The sequence below is a fragment of the Balaenoptera physalus genome (assembly GCF_965194825.1).
Source record: "Balaenoptera physalus genome assembly, chromosome: 11".
Classification (NCBI taxonomy): Eukaryota; Metazoa; Chordata; class Mammalia; order Artiodactyla; family Balaenopteridae; genus Balaenoptera; species Balaenoptera physalus.
Genome location: NC_138896.1, coordinates 44,351,479 through 44,377,280, shown reverse-complemented (window position 1 = coordinate 44,377,280; position 25,802 = coordinate 44,351,479). Strand labels below are relative to the sequence as shown.

General features: G+C 40.0%; 1 protein-coding gene across 23 annotated transcripts in view; it reads left to right on the top strand.

Annotated features, from left to right (window-relative positions):
• DST (dystonin) overlaps positions 1–25,802 on the top strand; it is a 488,177-nt gene that overhangs the window by 312,926 nt on the left and 149,449 nt on the right. For 22 of the 23 annotated variants that reach the window (XM_082414288.1, XM_082414278.1, XM_082414289.1 and 19 more), the window contains 19 exons: positions 421–883; positions 964–1,092; positions 1,246–1,323; positions 1,403–1,564; positions 1,654–1,758; positions 4,415–4,510; positions 5,348–5,473; positions 6,079–6,231; positions 6,420–6,574; positions 6,781–6,907; positions 7,378–7,561; positions 8,492–8,649; positions 9,557–9,735; positions 10,993–11,131; positions 11,949–12,142; positions 13,300–13,462; positions 14,308–14,391; positions 15,097–15,204; positions 15,724–15,822. In XM_082414288.1, coding sequence (XP_082270414.1) covers positions 421–883; positions 964–1,092; positions 1,246–1,323; positions 1,403–1,564; positions 1,654–1,758; positions 4,415–4,510; positions 5,348–5,473; positions 6,079–6,231; positions 6,420–6,574; positions 6,781–6,907; positions 7,378–7,561; positions 8,492–8,649; positions 9,557–9,735; positions 10,993–11,131; positions 11,949–12,142; positions 13,300–13,462; positions 14,308–14,391; positions 15,097–15,204; positions 15,724–15,822 — 2,902 coding nt within the window. Of the gene's footprint in view, positions 1–420; positions 884–963; positions 1,093–1,245; positions 1,324–1,402; positions 1,565–1,653; positions 1,759–4,414; positions 4,511–5,347; positions 5,474–6,078; positions 6,232–6,419; positions 6,575–6,780; positions 6,908–7,377; positions 7,562–8,491; positions 8,650–9,556; positions 9,736–10,992; positions 11,132–11,948; positions 12,143–13,299; positions 13,463–14,307; positions 14,392–15,096; positions 15,205–15,723; positions 15,823–19,370; positions 22,026–22,587; positions 25,709–25,802 lie in introns of those variants that run through there. The other variant, XM_082414281.1, reaches the window with a different exon arrangement.

Here is a 25,802-nt window from a genome sequence, read left to right as displayed (position 1 = left end):
AATCTTACATGTCAAATAGTAGGAGAATGATCATATTATAGTGTAGTAATTGTGTTCTTTATAAATTATAGTTATAAAAATCGTGATAATATGCAGAGTACTTATAGTACAACATTCAGTGAAAAAAATTGATGCAAACTTTTATCAATATGATTAGAATGACATTTTAAAATAGACTTTATTTATTTGAGCAGTTTAAGTTTATAGAAAAATTGAGTGGAAAGTCCAGAGTTCCCATATCCCCCCTCAAAGCCCCTTCTCCTGTTAGTAACGTCTTGCACTAGTGTGATGCATTTGTTAAGCTGATGAGCCAATACTGATACATTATTGTTAATTAAAGTCCCTAGTTTACATTAGAGTTCATTCTTTGAGAAAAATGCCTCTTATATTATAGCTTATCCCTTTTGATTTTCTTTTCAGGGTTGCAAAACTGCGCGATGACATCCTGGCCTTAAGGAATGAATGTTCCTCAGTGTACAGCAAAGGCCGTGTGCTGACAGCGGAGCAGACGAAGCTCATGATATCAGGAATCACTCAGAGTTTAAACTCAGGGTTTGCACAGACCTTAAACGCCAGTCTGAACTCAGGGCTGACCCAGGGTCTAACGCCTTCCCTGACCCCGTCCAGCGTGACCTCAGGCCTGTCGTCAGGGCTGACTTCCCGCCTGACCCCATCTGTCACTCCTGCATATACACCTGGCTTCCCATCAGGATTAGCTCCAAATTTCAGCTCAGGAGTGGAGGCAAATTCCCTGCAAACTCTGAAGCTGATGCAGATCCGAAAGCCCCTTCTCAAGTCGTCTCTACTGGATCAGAATTTAACAGAAGAGGAAATCAACATGAAATTTGTTCAGGATCTTTTGAATTGGGTTGATGAGATGCAGGTAAAAATATTTACTTTACCTGAATTTCAGGCTTTATTGCTACCAGTTTCTTTTTCAAACTTATATCTTTCTATTTAAAGGTGCAGCTGGACCGCACTGAATGGGGATCAGATTTGCCAAGTGTTGAAAGCCATTTAGAAAATCATAAAAATGTTCACCAAGCTATTGAAGAATTTGAATCTAGCCTCAAAGAAGCTAAGATCAGTGAGGTATGTGAATTTGAAATCTGTATGTATTTCATCCCAGCTTTTGTTTTGCTCTTTCTATAAAGACCCTGTTGTAACAGGGTAAACGATACGTTGCTTGTGAATCAGAATTCCTTAAGATTCCTAACCTTGCTGTCTTTTTATCCCATGTTATAGATCCAGATGACGGCACCTCTTAAACTAACTTATGCAGAAAAGTTGCACAGATTAGAAAATCAGTATGCAAAACTCTTGGTAAGTTTTTTTTAACTTTCTCTTCCTCTTACCTCTATGTGGCAAAGACACGATTCTTACAATGATTCTCCTTGTAAAGAACACATCCAGGAATCAGGAACGGCACCTTGATACACTCCACAATTTTGTAACTCGTGCAACTAATGAGCTTATTTGGTTGAATGAAAAAGAAGAGGAGGAAGTTGCTTATGACTGGAGTGAAAGAAATACCAACATAGCCCGGAAAAAAGATTACCACGCTGTGAGTATGACTTCTGTAACTGGATGTTAAAAATGAATTTCAGGTTTTATCATTTTCTAATATAGTTCTTGCTTGTTTCTTTAAATTAGGAATTAATGAGAGAACTTGATCAAAAGGAAGAAAATATTAAATCAGTTCAGGAGATAGCAGAGCAGCTGCTTCTGGAAAATCACCCAGCCCGATTAACCATTGAGGTAAGTCAGAAAGTGTAATAGTCACAGTGGAATACAGACATTTGATTATTACCCTTCAGTTTCTTCTATTGTTGATAAATTGAAAAATGCAAACTGTCAAACTTCTATTAAAACCTGAATCAAAAAGAAAGTTTCTGACAGATCATACTGATTTGCCTTCAGTTCTGCTGAAGTGTGTCACCCACTCATCACTTCCAATAAAGGTACTTTGTCAACCCCTGTAGCCAAAGAGATGTAGTACAGTAACTTTGAAGGACCTTGACTTGACAGGCTTTGAGGTTGATATTTCTTCCTAACCATATGACACTGCACCAGAGACGTAACCTTGCTCAGTCCCATTCACTTACCTAAAATGGGGGAAATTGCTTCTAACCCATAGAGTTGTGTGAGAAGAAGAAGAATGCACTCTTACTATATAGTTCAGTTCTTGGTACACAGTAGGTTCTCAAGAAGTACTAGTTATTATTATTTAATTTACTAATTGTATTCATGATCTGGTTTTGTGAGGTGTGTCCTCAGGGTGTAACACACACATTTCAGACCCAGAAGGGGAGGGTTGACCTAGGGTTTATCAGGCTGCCCGTGGGGTGGCGTGTGTTTAATTTTGGGGCCTGATATCTACTGGTTAGAGTTAGTGACTGTCTGAATGTGCAGTGGGTGATGTAAGAGGGCGAGAAGCATGTAACGTGGACAGATGTGGTGTATTTCCAGAGGAAGAAAAATGAAGCTATGCTTACAATGGGACACGCAATTGAAGAAAGGAATCTGAGAGTCTTTGTTCACTGAAACAAGTCTTCGTGACACAAAAGATTCATAAAATTCTAGGCCTCACTTGGTGGTCTTGGGAATATTATAGGTGACCTTCTTTCATATAAAAACGTGGTTTTCATCCCCAGGAAATGCTGCATAGGAATGTTAAAGACATAGAAGGTAGGGTGGCACTAGGGAAAGGAAATCAGAATCATGAAGGGTCTGGATATACTTTTATATGATGATCAACTAAAAGTGGGATAGATATTCTTTGGAATAGAGAGATGAAAGCTGTTAGGAAATACGATTGTAGGTTGAGAATTCTGATGGGAATGGAAAATGTGGATGTGAATCTGATTACTTTTAGGTAGAGCTGTTAGTCTAATTAACTGAAAGTCTCTGGAACAATAGAATTAAGCCGTAGTCGTCCTTATGATTCCATGGGCCCATCCAATGTCTTGTGGGCAATGGATAATAGTTAATTATTAACTCTTTTATATTTTATGTGAAAAAGAAACTAATAATCTGACCATGCATGATGTGTCTTTTATAGCCAATTTACTCAAAGTAGCTTAATTGGAGGGAGCAGGTAATGTGATGAGGATGTGTTGCCAGATTTCCAGTGCTGCCTTATGCATTCCACCCAGAAAGCTGCCTGGACAGAGCTCAGCAGGAGTGTTTTTTCCAGGAGGAAGGACAGGCTTACATAAGATAGTCATTAGAGCATCAAGGGCGCCCTCTTCTGGAAGCCAGTGAACTGAACCTTAAATATGAAAGGGTGTTTCATGTTTTCTAGTAAGTAGGTGTCTTTTCTACAATATTTTTGCTCTCAGGAAAGAGACACCAAGTGGTAAATAAAAATTCAAGTAAAAACGTATGAAATAAAAATTCCTAGTATTATCTTTTCTTTTTTTAAATTTTTGGCCATGTTGGGTCTTCGTTGCTGCACGTGGGCTTTCTCTAGTTGCGGTGAGCGGGGGCTACTCTTCGTTGCGGTGCGCGGGCTTCTCATTGCGGTGGCTTCTCTTGTTGCCGAGCACGGGCTCCAGGCACGCGGGCTTCAGTAGTTGTGGCACGTGGGCTCAGTAGTTGTGGCTCGTGGGCTCTAGAGCGCAGGCTCAGTAGTTGTGGCACACAGGCTTAGTTGCTCCGCAGCATGTGGGATCTTCCCTGACCAGGGCTCGAACCTGTGTCCCGTGCGTTGGCAGGCAGATTCTTAACCACTGTGCCACCAGGGAAGTCCCCCTAGTATTATCTTGAATATAATTCCAGAATTACACTAATAAGGGATTGCTTATGCCCTTTTCCACTCTCCCCGAACAGTCCCGGTAAAAACAAACAAATAAATCACCCCCACCCCTGCCAAGAGCTTCCAGACTAGTTTTGGAAGCAAAGACAGAGAAAACTACAGACCATGTATTTTTGTGTCAAGAGGGATATTTTATGATCCAGTCATATAAAAATTCAGAAAAAAGAAAGATGAAGGAAAATGTCATGAAGGAGGCATATCTGACGATGCCATATAGGCAAGTGTTAGCAGGTGGAGGGTTGGTTTTCTAAAAAGCTGGGATAGCTTGCATCCATTTCTATTATTAAAGAGGTTTTCATGGAAAAACAGCCAGAGCTAGCTTTTTCCATATATTTTAAGAACAAAATGTCAAGAAGCTAAAAATTTGAAAGAAAGTGACTGGACTCATTGAAAAATTTATATTTAAACTTTTAGGGCTGGCTTTGTACAACTGGGAACTCGTAGTTTAGAGGGACATTTCACTACCCCGATTTTTCAAATCTTACTCTGTTAAAGAATTCTCATCATCTATGTAGACAGTAGAGTCTTTTATCCTTGAGAAGTAAGTTGTGTGTGTTACTGTCCACACGGCAACAGTGGCTATGTTTTACCTGTCAGGCCTACCGAGCGGCGATGCAGACGCAGTGGAGCTGGATCCTGCAGCTCTGCCAGTGTGTAGAGAAGCACATAAAGGAGAACAGCGCTTATTTCGAGGTATGGAGACAGAATCACCACGTCGATCGATGGTATTGCAATTTTGGCTGAGTTACAGAAAACAGTTCCATAATGTACTGTTAAGATGCATGTATGTAGTGTTCAGGGGAAAGAAACCAAAATGTTTTCTTTGTAGGATATAGGGATATATGTTCTTCAGGATAAATGGAAGCATTCTAGTAAGGAAGAAATACTTTAAAAACTGCTTAAAATGTCAGAAAATCTTAATTTTGTCCATGCTTCTCTTATTAAGGAACTGTTTCATTACAGAGAGCTTTCTATTCTTCAGAAGTTTTAAAATATTCTTGGAATTTCACCCCCGATTAACAGCTGTTTGGACCCTAAAGTGAAATAGAAGTTCAGTCAAAATAATATCGAGCCAAAACCACAGTATAGAGAGAAAATTTGTTATATATATATGTATATATTATTTTTCATATTCTTTTCCATTTTGGTTTATCACAGGATATTGGATATAGTTTCCTGTGCTATACAGTAGGACTTTGTTGTTTATTCATCCTATATATACTGGTTTGCATCTTCTAATCCTAAACTCGCAATCCATCCATCCCTCCCCCACCTTCCCTCCCCCTTGGCAGCCACCAGTCTGATCTCTATAGACATAAACTTTGGATGGACAGTTAGAATTCATTCATCATCATCCAAGTTCAAGAATTGGTGTTTGGTTAAAGGAATGATTTTGGCTAAGTTGTCTTGTGATCTTATTCTGTTCCCATGTAGGAGGGGTCCACACAGGGCTCTGGTACTCGAACCTGACAACTCTGGGCTTTGCTGACATTGCATACACTTTAACTGCCAGTTTTCATCTTTCCTTAGTTTTTCAATGATGCCAAAGAAGCCACGGATTACTTGAGGAATCTAAAAGACGCCATTCAGCGGAAGTACAGCTGTGACAGGTCCAGCAGCATTCACAAGCTGGAGGACCTTGTTCAGGAATCAATGGTACGAACAGGAAAACCTGGAAGTTTCATCAGTGATGTATAGTGAGGACTAGATTAGTGCTTTATTATATTTTCTATGTGCAGAACTTCATGTTTTATTGGTACTCTTGATATTTCTGCCTCAATCAAGCATTTAAACATTCAGTTTTAGTGTTTTTTTGGTAACAAATACAACAAAAGTGTTTGTCATGTGATTGCCTCAATATTTTAAAATGCTTTCACTGTGTTGTGTGTATCTGTGTTTAGTCCTTCATTCCATAAATACTTGTTAGCATTTCTGTATCCCAGACACTATTTTAGGTGCTGGGGATAGAACAGTGAACAAAACAGACAAGAATCCTGCTTATATGCTGGGGATGGGGCTCAATAAACATGATAAATTAGTAAAATATACGTAGTATGTTAGATAATGGTAAATGCGAAGGAGGAAAGAAACAACCAAACAAAACAAGGCAAGAGAGGTGCCAGCGGGGGTGGGGAGGGATTGAACGTTTAGACCAGGTGGTCAGGGAAGATTCTTCTGGTGAAGTTCGTTTAGGCAAAGCCCTAAAAGAACAGAGTGCACACGTTTTTTTACTTTTAAAATCCATCTGATTTATTCCCTAGGAAGAGAAAGAAGAGCTTTTGCAGTATAAAAGCACAGTCGCAAGCCTGATGGGGAGAGCAAAAACAATCATTCAGCTGAAGCCAAGAAATCCTGACTGTCCACTCAAAACTTCTATTCCGATCAAAGCCATCTGTGACTACAGACAAATTGAGGTACTTTAACTCCTAGAAACAGACCAGGTTCTGACATTATTCATATAGTTAAAAAATGAGGTCATATTGCTCATTAGTGGTAAAGTTTTCCACCTCAAAAATACAAAAAAAATCCCAAGATTGGATGTGGAAAAAGATGAGTACCACAGTGACCTCATCTTGTTATTCTGTTCTTCTTTTAAAACCAGATAACCATCTTCAAAGATGATGAATGTATTCTGGCGAACAACTCTCATCGTGCTAAGTGGAAGGTCATCAGCCCCACCGGGAACGAAGCCATGGTCCCGTCTGTGTGCTTCAGTGTCCCTCCTCCAAATAAAGAGGCGGTCGACTTTGCAAACAGGTTTGTGCACACTAGCTCCAGATGTAGGCCTGGCTGTGGAACTCTCTGAAGGTTAAAAGAACAGTCAGTGCTTTGACAAGGCTCATAGGATCAGGAGGACCTAGAACTAGGAAACCTAGTATATGTCACAAACACAAAGAAAAATTGTAGCATGTGTTCAGAGGGAGTGGAAAGGCTGAATCTGAGTTTTCTTACCTATATTTCAGAATCGAGCAGCAGTATCAGAACGTCCTGACCCTTTGGCATGAGTCTCACATAAACATGAAGAGTGTGGTCTCCTGGCACTATCTCATCAATGAAATTGACAGAATCCGAGCTAGCAATGTGGCTTCAGTAAGTATAAATCTACACATCCACCTAACCTGTCCAAAGATGTGGGGCCCCTTGTCATGAGGGGTGGGTTTTGTATTTTCTCTGGGGTAAGATGGAGTCGAGCAGATCCATGATAACAGTCATTCATTCAATGAATATCTGTCTTATGCCTGCTGTATACGAGGCATTTTCTAAGAACTGGGGGATCTGGAAATCCCATACTTCATTCAGGGCTTACATTTTCATTGGGAGACACAGTATAGTGTTTGGGCATATAGAGATGGGTGTAGTTTGATTTCATTTATTAAATTTTGTAGTCTTGTTTTTTCTTATCTTTTAAAACCTAAGATTGTAAATGAAGAAAAGATTAATTTCCAGTGGTTTTCTATTTATGACTATTAACATAAACTCATGTCCCATAAGACCCACTTGAGATCTGTCCTTTTGAAATTTTACTCTTAGTACTATAATGGATCACTGGTCTTCTTTAGATAAAGACAATGTTACCTGGTGAACATCAGCAAGTTCTGAGTAATCTACAGTCTCGTTTTGAAGATTTTCTCGAAGATAGCCAGGAATCCCAAATATTTTCAGGTTCAGATATAACACAACTGGAAAAGGAGGTTAATGTGTGTAAGCAGTATTATCAAGAACTTCTTAAATCTGCAGAAAGAGGTAAAGCATGGAAATTCTTGCCTTTTTTCCCCCATGGGTGTTTAGTCCAGGCTATTTTCTGCTGTCAGTGGGAATCTCAATCTTAGGTATATTTTGTCACTCCACCTGTAATAGGTAGAGATAATTATTGGAATATTAAATGCATGTTTGAGGTAGGAAGATTCAAGGAGGGACTCAGTTATTTCCAAATGATGAATTAATAAAAAGATGTCAACCAAGTCGTATGACAATGAATTCTTAGTGTATCTACTGTTAAACATTTTCACTATTTTGCAGTGTAATGTTCAGAATGATGATCTTTTAGTTTCAGAAAAGTTTCAATTATTTTTCCGTATAGCAAACTTGGATTTTTTAAAGACTTTTTCTTAGAGCAGTTTTAGATTCACAGCAAAACTGAGAGCAAAGGGCAGAGATTTCCTATAACCAAACCTGAATTTTATACAGGGGTTGAAGGAAAAGATTTTGTCTTGTTAACTTTTGTTAAATATAAATTTTATTCCAAACACTTGATATAACTTAGAGACCAAAAAAACTTAGTGGTAATACTCTATTTAAAAAATTTTTAAACATTAACATAATCTTTACCTTTCATTTTAAAGGATTTTAATTTAGTTTTTATTACTAATCTGCTACTAATATAATTCACATTTTTGTGAACACAAAACAGAGCAATATATTACTTTCCTTAGACATCATAAATCAGATATTGGTACTTTAAATGGCATTGGGGAAGTTTTATTAAATCTTCGTAAATTGTAATGTCCACGATTTCAAGGTTTATATCCTTGGGGTGGGTTTGTGGTGATAACCGGTAACATTAGTTTGACTAGCTGTTTCAGTAGTAGTAAAACTGCCATATTAAATCATGAACGAGAACATCCAAAAGATAGAAAATGAGGTATTTTCTAAACATTGCATTTATTTTCACAGAGGAGCAAGAGGAATCAGCTTATAATCTCTACATCTCTGAAGTCCGAAACCTCAGGCTTCGGCTTGAGAGCTGTGAAGACCGTCTAATCAGACAGATCCGCACCCCCCTGGAGAGAGACGACCTTCACGAAAGCGTGTTCAGAATCTCAGAGCAGGAGGTGAGTCTGAGAAGCGCATGGGGACAAGATTAGCACAGATTACCATCTTAATGACCTTTACTGTTGGCTCTGCGACCTCTCACACGCTCCCTTTGCCAGGGGTCACTTGGTGAGGTCTGCCTATGTACTTACCGCTGATGGCAGCCGAGGCTTCTGTAATTCAGTTCCGCCTCTCACTTGGGTAAACACAGGAACACGTACTTTCTCACCCATTTATGTGGAGGCTGCGAGGGCTTCTCACAGTTTCTCACCTGCTCGATGCACAAGCACTGAATTAGATGTTTGGGCCCGAGGAGGTGGACAGTGAGGGAATGATTGATTATGAAACTTGACTGCTTTGGCTTCATTTCTTTGATAAAGAAAAAGTAAAGAGTATGTAAATGTTTTGCAAGTAGAGATGATCATACTAAGTGACGTAAGTCAGAAAAAGACAAATACCGTATGTTATCACTTATATGTGGAATCTAAAATACGACACAAATGAACTTATCTATAAAACAGAACCAGACTCACAGACATAGAGAACAGACTTGTGGTTGCCAAAGGGGAGGGGGGTGGGTGAGGGAAGTACTGGGAGTTTGGGATTAGCAGATGCAAACTATTACATATAGACTGGATAAACAACAAGGTCCTACTGTATAGCACAGGAACTATATTCAATATCCTGTGATAAACCGTGATGGAAAAGAATATGAACAAAATGTATGTATGTGTTTAACTGAATCACTTTGCTGTACAGCAGAAATTAACACAACATTGTAAATCAACTACACTTCAATTAAGAAAAAAGAATACGTACATGTTTAAGTCAAGGGTCATAATGGGAAATGTGTATTTTTAAAGTGTTTGAAGAAAGAGACCCCATCTGGAGTGATAGCCTAATCCTTGTTTGTTCTCTGTTGTGTAGAAACTAAAGAAAGAGCTGGAGCGACTTAAAGGCGATTTGGCCACAATCACGAGTAAATGCGACGACTTTTTCAGTCAAGCAGCCGCCTCTTCCACGGCTCCCACCTTGCGATCCGAGCTCAGCGTGGTCGTCCAGAGCATGAACCACGTCTATTCCATGTCCTCCACCTACATAGAGAAGTATGGAACCACTGCCTTAATAGAAATCATCTAAACTGGCTTCATAAAAGTGCCACTTATATATATAGGCTGTTTAGCCAAAAATGTTCTTTTTTTTTTTTTTAAAACTTATTTATTTATTTATTTATTTTTGGGTGTGTTGGGTCTTCGTTTCTGTGCGAGGGCTTTCTCTAGTTGCCGCGAGCGGGAGCCACTCTTCATCACAGTGCGCGGGCCTCTTACTGTCGCGGCCTCTCTTGTTGCGTAGCACAGGCTCCAGACGCGCAGGCTCAGTAGTTGTGGCTCATGGGCTCAGTTGCTCTGCGGCATGTGGGATCTTCCCAGACCAGGGCTCGAACCTGTGTCCCCTGCATTGGCAGGCGGATTCTCAACTGCTGCACCATCAGGGAAGCCCCAAAAATGTTCATTTTTAAGAATACAAAATTTTTTTCTTAATAACAAATATATTAAATATTTCTGTGGACTTAACGATGCATCTTCATGCTGAAAGGGAATGTGAGCTTCAGAGACTAGAGCATTAATGATCTTCCCACATGTTACCTATAGTTTTGGTAGCTCAGCTGTTGTAACCTATAGGACTTTCCTCCCAGGCTTGGTCTAAATTAGGTTTGAAAGAAGCCCCTCTGCTGTTGGAATCTCCTGCTGAAGACCACTGTGGGGGCAGGGCATGGGTTCTGTTAGAAGACAGTTAGCGGGATGTTAATCCTTTCTTAAAAATTTTATTGAAGTATAGTTGATTTACAGTGTTGTGTTATTTACTGTTATTTACTGCCGAGTCACTGCTACAGCAAAGTGATTCAGTTATACACATATATACATTCTTTTTCATATTCTTTTCCATTGTGGTTTATCCCAGGATATTGAATGTAGTTCCCTGTGCTCTACAGTAGGACCTTGTTGTTTATCCATTCACTATATAACAGTTTGCATCTGCTAACCCCAAACTCCCACTCCATCCCTCCCCTAACCCCCTCCCCCTTGGCAACCACAAGTCTGATCTCTATATTTGTGAGTCTGGTTCTGTTTCGTAGATAAGTTCATTTGTGTCATATTTTAGATTCCACATATAGGTGATATCATATGGCATTTATCTTTCTCTGTCTGACTTACTTAGTAGGATATTAATCTTGTAATAAAAGTGTCAGTGTCTCGGGATGAAGAACATGCTACATCATGCACCCTCATGGTGCTTTGGGACTGTATTGCGGGAAAATAAATGCTTACTAAAAGGGGGTGTTGTTTAATTCTCTTTTTCAGGTTGAAAATTGTCAACTTGGTGTTAAAAAACACTCACGCTGCAGAAGCCCTTGTAAAATTCTATGAAACTAAACTGTGTGAAGAGGAAGCAGTTACAGCTGACAAGAATAACATTGAGAATCTAATGAGCACTTTAAAGGTATGCATTTCACTGCTGGCTATTTTTTAAGATTATCCTTTAAAAGTATTTCTCTAGCACTTGGCCCAGGTCTTCAGACATCAAGCATTAAATATCTGAACTTGAATACATTTCTGTCCATTCCATGTCCTGTCTCTGTAGTACCATGGCTTACTGTAAATAAGTATGTTCATTCATTTTTAGTTTGAGGTAAGTTCTTTTCATTTGAAGTTTGGATCTTTTTGACGGTAGGTTTTTATAGTCCGTTCATGTTGGCAGCAAGAGGAGTTGAAGCTAAAAAGTAAATTATTGGTAATAGATTCTCTTGTGGAAAGAGGCAATTATTTTAAGAAATCAAGGAGGTGAGTAGAGTAGTTAATCTAAGAAGGAAAAAGGCTGATAGTTATACTCGTCTGTTTCTCTTCTTCCATTTATAAAGCCCTGAGTAAAGATATTGTAAAACAATTGTGAAAAGTTTTCTCAGTGATTTTTTAATGCATGTGTTCATTTGAGATCAGTAGATATTTAAAAAACAAACAATGAAAAAGACTTACTGAAGTAGCAGACTTAATTATGAAATATATTTTATTTTATTGATATGCAAATTTTGTTAGACTGAACTCTATAAAACTTGGTTTTTTTAGGTCAAAGTACAGTCAAATATTGGCAATTGTATAAGGTTCAAGCTAGTGTAATATTTTGTATATGAAAGATATTCTTTCCATTGTCTGATTTTATAGCAGTCATTTGTAAATGAATTGTAAAATTAGGTGAATAATGTGTTTACACAATGAGCGGTTGATACGTTTTTGTAACTTTATAAATTGATGTATTTTAGCAATGGAGATCTGAAGTGGATGAAAAGAGAGAGGTCTTCCATGCACTGGAGGATGAGCTACAGAGAGCAAAGACCATCAGTGATGAGATGTTTAAAACCTACAAAGAACGTGACCTTGACTTTGACTGGCACAAAGAAAAAGCAGATCAGTTGGTTGAGAGGTGGCAGAATGTTCATGCTCAGATTGACAACAGGTTAGTACCCTTTTCATTCAGTTTTAGCTCAGATTTAATCTCTGTATTCTGGGTGAAGTCTAAATGTATTAGGCTTTTTACTTCCCTATGTAATTCATTCCATAGAGTTAATTTCCATATGTAGTTAATTGTGTTAATTGCAAGAGCTCTGTCCAATTACATTTCTTTTTTATAGGGTGGCCTTTAGTAAGATATTTAACTTCCAAGTAAGTTATTTTTCGGTTCTGTGTTATTACAACTGTTGATGTATTCTGGCATTTAAATAGTTAATCTACTTGCCTTTTCTGAAGGACAAAACAATGTAGTTCTCTAATTATTACCACTGATAATATCAAAATAACCATGACTTAGTAAGAGGAGGGTGGGTCATGCATTTCCTAGGGCTGGATGTAGCATCTATACTAGACAGGAAGTGTAAAGAAACTGAAATGTCCTAATGCTCATTTTAATCGAAGATACAAGAAAGTCAAAATCATTTGCCCACTGACTGAAATAAAAAAGTGAAAAGAAATGGGATGGTTTTGGGGGCTCATCTTAAAAGAAATGGAATAGTGTTCCTTCTCATTCATTTTTTATGTTTTTATTAATGCAACTAAAATGCTTTTATGATGTAGTGCCATTTGTGAGAAATAAATTATGTTTAAATATATAGTATCTAATCTCTAAAATACATGATCTGTAGGTTTAATGTAGTGGTTTTAAAATCATAGAAACTGGCGTGTTTAATCACAGCTCCTAGAAAGTACCCTCTGAGTCCATGTTGAACCATTCATTGCCACCATGTCATTTTTTCAGAAGTGAACTGCCATTGCTGCAAACTTTGGGTCTTCAAGGCTTGCTGATTGATAATTATTATGGTTAACTTTCCAGTTTTCCTGCTTTTTAGCTTCAGTCTCTCGGGCTTGTCCCTAGAATAATCAGTACCGATAAATTGCACAAGTCCTGGAGAAAAAGAATTTGTATTCAACCCAAGGCAGTGTAGGTGCCCTTGGAGATGGGCCTGGGATGCTGTGGCCTTGAATTCTCGACACACCCCTGTTGTTGTGCTTAGTGCATCTTAGGACAGTAATACTTTGTCCATCCCTTTTTTTCTATACCTTCCACCTTCCTATTGGTCACTCTTGGAAACCGTGACTATTCCTGTGTTAACCTCTTAGGTTACGGGACTTGGAAGGCATTGGGAAGTCGCTGAAGTACTACAGAGATACCTATCACCCTTTAGATGACTGGATCCAGCAAGTTGAAACTACTCAGAGAAAGATTCAGGAAAACCAGCCTGAAAACAGTAAAACCCTAGCCACACAATTGAATCAACAGAAGGTGTGTAAACACAGTTCCTTGTGCTAGGGTTTTGTCTGCATTTGGTCACTCAGACCTTGACCTTCCTTTCTCTTGTTAGTACAATAAGTCAGCAACTATTTCAAGGAAAGCAGGGAATAAATCACAAATGTTAAAAATTTGCACTCAAACCTACATCCATCCCTTATTTTGATTTAAGAAAGTTGCATGTTGGGACAGTTCAAGTTTCTAATGATCATTTAATCGTAGGTATGGAAATCTCTTTGGTACTTTGCTGGCTGCAGTAGTTTCATGGGATCCTAAATTTTAAAAAAAATGGTTAGTCATAGAAAATTAAACAGCCACATGTGACCAAGAGTTAAATGCTTTGAGATTTTTGTTCCATCTTGAGGGGCCAGTAATTTCTAGCTCTCTTTAGATCAGGATTAGGTGGGGGCTAAGGGTTTCAAGTCTACTTGTGGATAATTTCCATGGAGTTTAGTAATTTCTGCTTTGGAAGCCCCATGAGGGGGTGTCACACAGTGGCTTAATCTTGAAAGGTTGGACTTCACCCATGAGGCAGATGACATTAAGTGCAGTGGGGTAGAGGGAATTCCCTGGCAATCCAGTGGTTAGGACTTGGTGCTTTCACTGCCGAGGGCACAGGTTCCATCCCTGGTTGGGAAACTAAGATCCCACAAGCCATGCGGTGCAGCCAAATAAATAAATAAATAAATAAATAAAGGCTACAATTAAAAAAAAAAGTGCAGTGGGGTAGAGAGCTGTAGTCTTAAGCGATGTAGATATTTCTTAGTGCCTGAGATCTCAAGTTGTTGGATAGCATAGGGTTCCTTGTCCTTTTTCTCCTAACCTGTGTGTGTTTATAGATGCTGGTGTCTGAAATAGAAATGAAACAGAGCAAAATGGATGAGTGTCAGAAATACGCAGAACAGTACTCCACTGCGGTGAAGGTGAGAAGACCAGTTCCTTGCCTCAGAAATTCATGTTCAGATATTCAGGGAGGTGCTTCTATGGTGCACTTTTAAAGCCTTTGCAGGTCATTCAATCTGTGTTAAAAAGTGAAACAGAGAATCTTCACTCTTTGTCACTTATCTGTTAATTCTTTATGAAAGTGTGAGTCACGTGATGACCCCTGGGTCTTTCATTCTCTCTCTGTGTCACACACATGCACAGCCTGGCCACACCCCCATGTGCACCAGAATAAAATGTAGCTCTGTAATCCGCCTGTTACCACTTTGCTTCCCCCCTCCCCTCCTTGCTGGAGTGTTCCATGCAAGTATTGCTGGAATATTCCATGGAAGAACGTCTACCCTGTGCTCTAAGTCGCCCACCACACCTCAGCTTCACCCATCCGGATTTGCAGTCCCATTTCCTAACTAGAGGATAGGGTGGCTGAAAATAACTGGCACACTGTTCCTAAATGTCTCCATGAACTCTTAAAGAGACTTAGGAACTTTCCTGGCCACCCTAAATGTTTCTCATTTTTATTACCACCTTGGAAACATGTCAGGATTGGATTGATTCTTGAAAATGTAGTTTTGCAATATTCTCTTGACTTATTCAGTGAAAGTAGATGCCCTTTCTCTGCATCAAATCACTATAGAATGAAGGTTTAGTGCTTTGCTTTAATTAATCTTACCATTTCCTTTATACAGGACTACGAATTACAAACGATGACCTACCGGGCTATGGTGGATTCACAACAAAAGTCTCCAGTGAAACGCCGGAGAATTCAGAGCTCGGCAGACCTCGTCATTCAAGAGGTGATACCCGTCCAGAGATGGGGAGGGTGTGAAAGAGAGAAGCAACACTTTAGCAATTTTACTTTTATACATTTGTATTGTGGTAAAATGTCCATAATAGAAAATTCACCATTTTAGCCATTTTTAAGCATACAATTCAGTGGCGTTCAGTACATTCGTAATGTTGTACAACCTTGAACACAATCCATTTCCAGAACATTCCATCATCCCAAACAGATGCTCTCTACCTATAACAATGCATCTTATTAAGGGTTTTAAAAAACCTTTGAAAATCTTCATTCCAGATGAATGAATTGCAGAGAATAATAAATGTGCATCATGATTAAATTTAGAAGAGGACTCTCAACACTGTGATTTGCACAGCAGTAATCTCGTTCCTACTCGGTTATCATTGCTGGGGAGTCGTGAACTTCCCTGTCCCAAAGACTAGTTAATATTTTAATTATTACTCAGTGTTCATTCAGCTCATTTAGGGCAACTGGAGATTCTGTTTTTATTTTTATTTTTCCTTACTTGCAGTTCATGGACCTGAGGACCCGGTATACAGCTCTGGTCACCCTCATGACACAATATATTAAATTTGCTGGGGACTCATTGAAGCGTCTGGAAGAGGAGGAGGTAACCATTAACCATGGGCAGGTTACTGAAAAGGAGCCACGAGACGGTTTCATGATAAACTCACATGGTTGAGAGCTGATGTATAAGCGATTAATTATAAAATTACAGTGAAAAATAGTAGAGGCCTAGGATTTTTTGGTTTGTTATTAAGATTCTCTCAAACTGAAAAACATTACGAAAAAAAAGGAACAACTGTTTTGGAAAAAACTTTTTTTATTTTTACTCTAGGGCTCTAGTATGAGAGCATTAATGCCGTTAAGTGGTTCTATTTAAATTATGGAATGTTGGCAGTTTAGCAGAATGTTTTTCAGTTTTCTCACAGTTGAGAAGTATTGTTCTTTGAAGTATAGTTACTACTGTTACGATATCTGCAGAAATATTACATAAACACATTTGTTTTATGCATTTTAAATTAATTTACATCTTCAAGGATTTAAAACATGAAAGCCATTAAGTTAGAAGTAGCAGGTGTTTATACAAAACGGTAGTACTTTTTAAGAATTGTGGGGGGTTTTATTTTGTTTTTGTTTTTAGCTTTGCCAAAAAGATATGGTGTATGTTAAAAAGATTAAGTACCATTCTAATTTGGAGAACTTCAGTGCCTTTGATTATGCACTTAAAATATATTCAGAAACAGAAAGAATAAGGAGTTATTTATGGAAATATATTTTCATAAAAGGCTATTGTATCTAATTTTGAAAGTATGCTCTGCTCTATTATCTTGATATGCTTTCTGTTCCTAACCTCAGAACAGACAAAAATAGTAAACCAAATGCTGTAGTAAGTAAATTGTGGGGCATTAGCCATTTAAATTAGAACGTTGTTGAAATTCTGTAGGTGACTGTACTTAGTATAACTCCATTCATATAATGAGAGAACCAAAATGGTAGTAAATGTCTAACAGATGTTGCTTTCTTAGTTTCTAAAATTATGACCGCTCTTGTAAACTACTTTTGTCTGTTCAGAGTTAATAGTCTTCGGTAACTAAATCACTAACATGGCTACTTGCAAGTCTTTATAACTAACTTCCTTTGGGTTTAGAAAGGAGAACCAGAATATTTTCACATTCAGATAATTGGCATACACGTCTCATCTATGAAGGAAAGTCCATAATTTTTTTACATTCTTAGTTTTTAAGAGATATGATTCCATTTAAAATGGTATACAGATCTTTTAAATTGTGTATTTTGTAGTTAAATGTAATATAAATAATTTAAGCCCTTCCCTTTCTTACAGTGTATGTCTGCACATATATGAGCCAATTTGCTCAATGTATCTGATGAAGTAGAATAGTAGAAGTTGATAGAACCAAAAGATATTTCAAAAAGCCTGAAATATATCCAAAATTATGCTTGTCATCCTTTGAAATATAAAAGATTATGTTGAATTTAAAGTCAAAACAATGTAGCTTATGGAAGACCATGCAAAGATTATTATAATTTAAAATAGGTTTTAAAATTCCTTGTTAAAAATTCACCACTTAAGGATATTAATAATGGAATATCTTATAAAAGATACATAGCTCAGTTTTCAATTCCAAAGAGTAGTGTTTCTGAAACTGGGTCTGTAAAGACTCACATGAGAGATCTTGGTCAGAGAGCAGAATTTTCCATGATAAACATGAAATCAAAGAGGGATTCAAGTTAATTTCAAAGATAATACCAAATTAGTTACAGAAATATTAGTAGAGTGTCTGTAATAGATAGATGGATAAAGATATTTCTCTAGTCTTTGTTGATCGCAAAGTATATTAAATGTTAATTGCTGAGATTAAAGGACAGCATGTCTCCTTGGGGAACAGTTAGATAAAACTTGAAGTTATTTTTATTTGAATCATTTTGAGATATACAAGAAAGCAAATCAGCAATAGGACTAAATAGTTTCTAGTAATTTTTCTAATAGTTGCTAAAAAAATTCAGAGTTATCCAGGCAACATGAGATTATTATCAGTCACTAAAATGACTCCAAAACACTGAGAGTTTAACAACAGACATTTTTTTCTGAGAGAATTTTCATTTTTTTAAACCTTAGAACATGACCAAGAAAAAAAGGGAGGGACTCAAAACTTCAGAGCAACAGCTAAGTTTTAAACAAAGTTTGATGAGGAATTGAGAAAGACCCTTTTAGAAATCACCTGCTCAAAACGTGTTGAACACCTAATGTCTAAGAAGATAAAATGCTTCAGTATCCCTGAGAGTTGACCCTGATAAGAAAATAAAGAAAATAGAACACTAAATACTGTGATGAGATTTGTTTTCATATGAATTCTTATTAAAAATCATATTTAGGTTAGCAAAGGAAACATCTAAAATTCTCATCAAAATTATTGGGGATCAAGAAATGAGAGGAAGAAAAATAAGATGCATGGTCTATAATACAAACTAAATTCTTGAGATTTACCAGGGCTTTTCAATGAAAATAAAATCTGCTATTTAGAATAATTTCCCTCCTTCTGTTTAAATTATTTCTAACTATGATGATTTTGAGCTGATGATATGACACTAATAACCTTATGGTATTAATAAAGAGAAATTAAATTGTGATTATAAACTAGCCCTGATCATGGTCTGTAGTCAAGTGTATTTCTCCCAGCTGAGATTGATTCTGTAATCAGTAGAGTAAACAAATTTTCTTAATTGGAGCTGAATCCCTAAGTACACTTTTACAAGCATTTATATTTAACAAATATCTTTATGTTTATGGAGTATCTGAAGGTTCTTGTCAAGGTGGATTCATATGAGCCATGTCATTAAGGACAACAAAATCAGTGAGTATATGAAGCACAGCTTTTCTAAAGCCACCAGGGACTATAGGTGCCTTTGCATTAGCAATTCTGACTGTTGTAAGTATCATAGTAGGGCAAATATAAATTAGTGAGGCATTTGATTGTAGAAATTACAGATTTTTATATATTTCCTCCTTCCTTATGTTAAGTATTATTTCCTCAATTGGCTCTCTGTTCCAAAGTTCTGTATCTTGCTTCTTTCACTGTAAGACAGGAGAATGTAAATATCATTGCAAATTTCCATTGGGCTAGAAAATGAAAACTAAATTCTCTAATGTCATTCAGTTCCTATACATTGTATGTTCTTCTTAGCCCATAGGACTGAGTTGTGTGTGAGAGCAGAAAGAGGACTGTTGTGAGAATTTTGGTTCCTACTTTGTCACTTGCCTATTGTGTGAGTTTTCAAAATTATTTAACCTCCCTAGACCTCAGTGTCCTCATCTGGGGTGAGGGTCTTACTGTAAGGTTCCTTCTTGCTGTAAAATTCTGAGCTAGCTAACTTTAAAAGCATAATTATTCCTAAGAGACCAAAAAAAAAGAAAAGATTCCTTGATTTAGAAAACCTGACACGCAGGGTTTTTCGTCTTCTCCGACTACTGACTTTCTGAAGCTTCTTCTCTGCAGATGGTGGTGGTGTTGGTGGTGGGGTTTGTTCTGCCTTTGGTTTCACTGGTCTGTGTAAGTCCTTTCATGAGCATGGCTTCAGATTCTTGAAGACAGATTGGAGTCGAACGGGTTTGACCCTTCTGAACGTCTCTCATAGATGAAAAGGTGTCAGGAGGCTTCTGAGCACGGGGTGTATTCAGATCTGCTCCAGCGGCAGGAGGCGACGATGCTGGAGAATCGCAAACTCACGGGCAAGATAACAGAGCTGGAGAGGATGCTGGCTGAGCTTGAGAAGCAGAAGTCCCGGGTTGAGGAGGAGCTTCCAAAGGTCAGGGAGGCAGCGGAGAACGAGCTGAGGAAGCAGCAGAGGGATGCAGCGGACATCGCCCTGCAGAAGCTGCGGGCGGAGAGTGAGGCCCAGAGGTACCGCCGGGAGCTGGAGGCCGTCGAGGGGGAGAAGGAGGCGGCGCAGCGCGAGCTGGAGCGCGTGCGGAGGCTCACGGCTGAGTCCGAGGCCCAGAGGGAGGCCGTGGAGAGGAACCTGCGTGGCTTCCGGAAACAGCTGGAGGAGCACACCGCCACCAGGAGGGCCCTGGAGAGCCACCTGAAGAGGAAGGACTCCAGCCTCCACGAGGTGGAGCAACAGAAAGATAAGCTGATGGAGGAACTAAGGAGAAAGAAGGACCACGAAGAGGAGCTCCTGAAGCTGGTCGAGCAGATGGAGAAAGACCTCACGTTCCAGAAACAGGTGGCGGAGAAACAGCTGAAGGAAAAGCAGAAAATTGAATCGGAAGCCAGAAGAAAAATAACCGAGGTGCAGTATTCGTACAAAGAAAACACGCTGCCAGCTTGTACGAGCACCCAGGCTGAGGAACTGAAGCAGCAGGTGGATGAGCTGACAGTGGCCAATAGAAAGGCTGAGAAGGACAGGCGGGAGCTGAAGCATGAACTCAGCGCCCTGCAGCTCAGGAAAACTTCATCGGAGGAAAAGGCTCGCGTGCTCAAAGAAAAACTGGGTGAAACCAGCAATGCACTGAGATGCCTCAAGCTGGAGTTGGAAAGGAAGGACCAGGCGGAGGAGGGGTTCTCTCGGCAGCTCCGGGAGCTGGGCAGGCAGCTGAGCCAGACCACAGGGAAGGCAGAAGAGGTCAGGCAGGAGGCCAATGACCTTAAGAGGATAAAGCACAGCTATGAGCTAGAACTGGAATCTCTGCAGCAGGAGAAAGGGAAGCTGCAGAGGGAGGTGGACCGGATCACCAGGACACAGGCTGTCACCAAGAGGAGCATCCAGCATATAAATTCACAAGTTACTTCTTTGCAGGATGACAAGGACTTCTCTGGCGAAAGAGCACGATCCTGCCAGAGAAAGTCAGATCACCTGAAAGAACAATTTGAGAAAAGCCACGCGCAGTTGCTTCAAAATATTCAAGCCGAAAAGGAAAATAACGAGAAAATCCAAAAGCTTAAAGAGGAATTGGAGAGACGTAATGACTGTGCAGACACACTAAAGCACAAAGTGGATGAGCTCACCAGGCAGAATAACGAAACCAAGTTAATGATGGAGAGAATTAAGGCAGAATCGGCAAACGTGGTCTTAGAGAAACAAGCCATCCAGCAAAGATGTGAAGCACTGAAAATCCAGGCGGATGGTTTTAAAGACCAGCTTTGTGCCACAAACAAACACTTGCACAAACAGACGAAAACGGAACAGGATTTCCAGAGGAGAATCAAATGCCTGGAAGAAGACCTGGCGCAAAGTCAACATTTAGTAAGTGAATTTAAGCAGAAGTGTGACCAGCAGGACCTCATCATCCAGAACACGGAGAAGGAGGTGCAAAGTCTGAGTGCCGAGCTAAGTGCATCCAAAGAGGAGAAACGCCTTGGGGAACAGACGGTGCAGATGCAGTGGGCACAGGTGCAGGACCTGAACGACAGACTGAAAAAGGTGCAAGACGAACTGCACTTAAAGATCCTAGAGGAGCAGGTGACCCACAGGAAGATGGTTCTGTTTCAGGAGGAATCTGAGAAATTCAAACGTTCTGCAGAGGAGTTTCGGAAAAAGATGGAAAAATTGATGGACTCCAAAGTTATCACGGAACATGATATTTCGGGCATCCAGCTCGACTTTGTGTCTCTCCAGCGGGAAAACTGCAGGGCGCAAGAGAACGCGAGGCTCTGTGAAACAAATATCCGAGAACTTGAGAGGCAGCTCCAGCAATATCGTGAGCAGATGCACCGAGGGCAGGATGGGGAGGCACATCACTACCAGAAATGTCGGAAGCTCACAGATGAGCTGGTCGCCCAGAAACGGGAGGTGGAAAACCTGAAGCAAAAGATGGATCAGCAGATAAAAGAACAAGAGCATCAGTTAGTGGTGCTCCAGTGTGAAATCCAGAAAAAGAATCCAGCCTTCAAGACACATCTTGAGATGGCAGTGAAAGAGTATCAGCGCCCAGGGGACTTCTCCTCCTCTCCCCCCGGGGCCGGATCCCCTCTACAGAGGTGGACTCAGGAACCACAGCCTTCGGAGGAAAGATGGCAACATCGGGGTGCTGAACAGATACAGAAGGAGGGCCAGGGCGGGCCGTCGGGGGCTCCGGTTGAGAAAGAGAAAAGTGAGCAGCGTTACTCTGAATACTTTTCTCAAACAAGCACCGAATTACAGATAACTTTTGATGAGATGAACCCTGTTGGAAGACCGTCAGAAATCGAGAAGCTAAGAAATCAAGGTCTGTACAATTCCAGACCCGCTGTCAGGTGTCAAGATGACAAGTGTGAAATAGACCTGGTGACGCTTCTGGCGCCCTTAGAGGTATACCCTGGATTCTGGACCCTTGTCAGCTACCCTCTGTCAAGTTTCCGCTCTCGTTTCCTTTCTCTGCTAGGCTACATTTTTTAACCGTGTTGAATGTGATTGGCTCTTTGTAGTCCGACAGAAAATCATGCTATCATTTTCTAGTGATTTACTTGAATCTTTACTACAAACTACAGTCTTCAATTTTTAAATGTTTGAGATGAAAAACACAGAGATCCTGGCTATCCTGTCATATCTATGGGATTCTATTCTGAAAAATTTGACCCTAAAAAAAAAAAAACTAGAAAAACCAAGCAGTTAACTTTACTTTCTAACACGTTCTGTGGACAGATTTTATCTCCTGTCTTTTTTAGACATAGCATTTTAATACCTTAATTGTCATCTAAAGTTTAAACTTCAGACTGTCAAAATAATATTTCTTGCTCCTGAACCCTCTTGGGCTTGAAAGTGTTTTTCTCTGATCTCATCTTTGTTATTCTAGGAATTATATTTGGATTGAGTGGGTAACATGACAATGTTCTTTAGATGACTTTTAACGTCTTATAAATTCCCGTTACAGATAGCTAAGAACAAGCAGTATGCTATGCACACAGAAGTCACGGCATTAAAGCAAGAAAAGAGCCCAGTGCCCGGTGCTGATGAATGGCTGCTTGAAGGGTGCAGGGCACTGGGTGGACCCAAAAGAGATTTTCTTAAGAAGGGCTCAGAACCAGAGACCTCTCAGAACCTTGGTGGTGGTCATGCATGCTCGGTCAGGGATGATGAGTTTCAATTCCAAGGGCTCCGGCACACTGTGACGGCCAGGCAGTTGGTCGAAGTTAAGCTTCTGGACATGAAAACAGTTGAGCAGCTGCGACTTGGCCTTAAGACTGTTGAAGAAGTTCAGCAAACTCTGAGCAAGTTTTTGACAAAAGCCACCTCCATCGCAGGGCTTTACCTAGAATCCACAACAGAAAAGATTTCATTTTCCTCAGCTGCCAAGAAACTCATCATCGATAAGATGATGACTTTAGCATTTTTAGAAGCTCAGGCGGCCACGGGTTTCATAATTGACCCCCTTTCAGGGCAGACCTATTCTGTTGAGGATGCAATCCTTAAAGGTGTGGTTGACCCTGAATTCAAAATCAGGCTCCTTGAGGCAGAGAAGGCGGCCCTGGGGTATCCATGTTCTTCTAAGACACTGTCAGTGTTTCAAGCCATGGAAAATAGAATGCTTGACAGGCAAAGGGGCAAACATATGTTGGAGGTGCAGATTGCCAGTGGGGGCGTCATCGACCCCGTGAGGGGCATTCGGGTTCCTCCAGAAGTTGCCCTGCAGCAGGGGCTGCTAAATAACGCCATCCTGCAGTTTTTACATGAGCCATCCAGCAACACCAGAACCTTTCCCAATCCCAATAACAAGCGAACCCTGTATTACTCAGAGTTACTGCTCATGTGTGTCTTTGACGTAGACGGGCAGTGCTTTCTGTTTCCGTTTGGGGAGAGGAACATTTCCAATCTCAATGTAGCGAAAACTCACAGGATTGCTGTCGTCGATACTAAGACAGGAGCAGAACTGACTGCCTACGAGGCTTTCCAGAGAAACCTGATTGAGAAAAGTACCTACCTTGAGCTGTCGGGGCAGCAGTATCAGTGGAAGGAAGCCACGTTTTTTGAGTCCTATGGGCATCCCTGTCGTATGCTGACTGATACTAAGACAGGATTACAGTTCAGTATCAGCGAGGCCATAGAGCAGGGAACCATTGACAAAGCCTCCATCAGAAAGTATCAGGAAGGCTTCCTCACACTCACAGAACTCGCTGATTCCTTGCTGAGCAGATTAGTCCCCAAGAAGGACTCGCACAGTCCAGTGGCGGGGTACTGGCTGACTTCCAGTGGGGAGAGGATCTCTGTGCTGAAGGCCACACGTCGGAATCTGGTTGATCGGATCACCGCCCTCCGATGCCTTGAAGCCCAAGTCAGTACCGGGGGCATCATTGACCCTCTGACCGGCAAGAGGTACCGGGTGGCCGAGGCCTTGCACAGAGGCCTGGTGGACGAGGGGTTTGCGCAGCAGCTGCGGCAGTGTGAGTTAGTCGTCACGGGGATCAGTCACCCTATCAGTAACAAAGTGATGTCAGTGGTGGAAGCTGTGAGTGCAAATATCATAAGTAAGGACATGGGAATCCGCTGTCTAGAATTTCAGTACTTGACAGGGGGGCTGATTGAGCCCCAGGCGCAGTCCCGCTTGTCGATTGAAGAAGCCCTCCAAGTAGGGATTATAGATGTCTTCATTGCTACAAAGCTCAAAGATCAAAAGTCCTATGTCAGAAATATCCTCTGTCCTCAAACGAAAAGAAAGTTGACATATAAAGAAGCCTTAGAAAAAGCTGATTTTGATTTCCACACAGGACTTAGACTCCTAGAAGTATCTGAACCCTTGATGACAGGGATTTCCAGCCTCTACTATTCTTCACAATAGGACCTGTTTATAGAACCAGTCGGGGGTGATGCTGTCTAGTTCATCTGCTGTGTCCACAGCTTGATTGTATGAGATCCACGGCCTAGTAATTGTGTGACATGCTCGAAGCACTGTTAATTTCGTGAGGGCTGGAAACACCTGACTGCTCAGAAGAGGGAATACTTTTAACTTTAAAAATTTTTTTATTTTTTTAGATTAAGCTTTATCGGAATGCAGACACATTGTTGTGTACATATTGTCTTTGGCTACTTTTGGGTACAAGGACAGAGCTGACTAGTTCTAACAGTAACCATATGGCTCACAAAGCCTAAAATATTTGCTCTCTGGTCCTTTCCAGAACAAAGTTTGCTGTCTCCTGATCTGGAAGAATTTGCATCACTCCTTTAGACTAAAAGTCAGGAGGCTTGGATTTTAGACTCCATTCTGCCCTAGAGAGAATACTTCTAAAATGGAAAATAACAAAAGATTTACTGCTCTTCATAATGGTTCCATTTAGCTTTGAGATTCGTTTTTTGACTCCTACCCAAACTAAAATAAAAGTATTTTACCTGGAATGTGGGATAAGCGTGAGGAACTCCAGCGAGTTTACAGCATCCTTTCTTCAGAACTCTGCATCACTGCCTGGATCCAGCCTGGTGTCAGGGTTCCCATTTATTAAATGATTCATTACATTCACTGAAAGAGCACTTAAACAAGAACCGTGGAATCACAGAGGAAAATGTAAACTTGTTCTCACATCCGTGAGGCTGTAGTGTTCCAGATTGCCTTGAAAAATGAACATTTTTAGTTTTTCTGTATGTCGTAATCTTCTTTACATATTATCTTTTACCACCCTCTCCCATTTCTAGTTACGACTTTGTAATTAAAAGCAGCATTATGAATGGGTTACGTGTTGGAGGAGAGGGAAGGTCTTTCTTCGTTCTATGTATTTTTTGTTTTGTGTAGACTTTATTCTTTCAGCTTTCCATTGTCTGATACTTTTCTGTCACTACAATTATGATTGTAATGCTAATGCAAAGGCAGCAAGTCAGATTTCTTCTAGTGCTTCATGAATAAAGTTGAGTTTTTAAATGTGTCATATTAATAGACTAGCTGGGAGGTTAGGCTGATCATTCAAGACTATTTCTCACAGCTTGCTTTGCTACCATAAACATTTTGGAAATACATCTGCTACGTGACGTGTTGAGTATGGTAAAAAATGAATAAAATGTCTCGGTAACCTGTGTGTGATGAAAAAATATTTTTAAATCCTTGTTTTCTGTGGAGAGATCACTTTAATAGCTCGGTAATTTACTGGAATATATCTTTTTTTT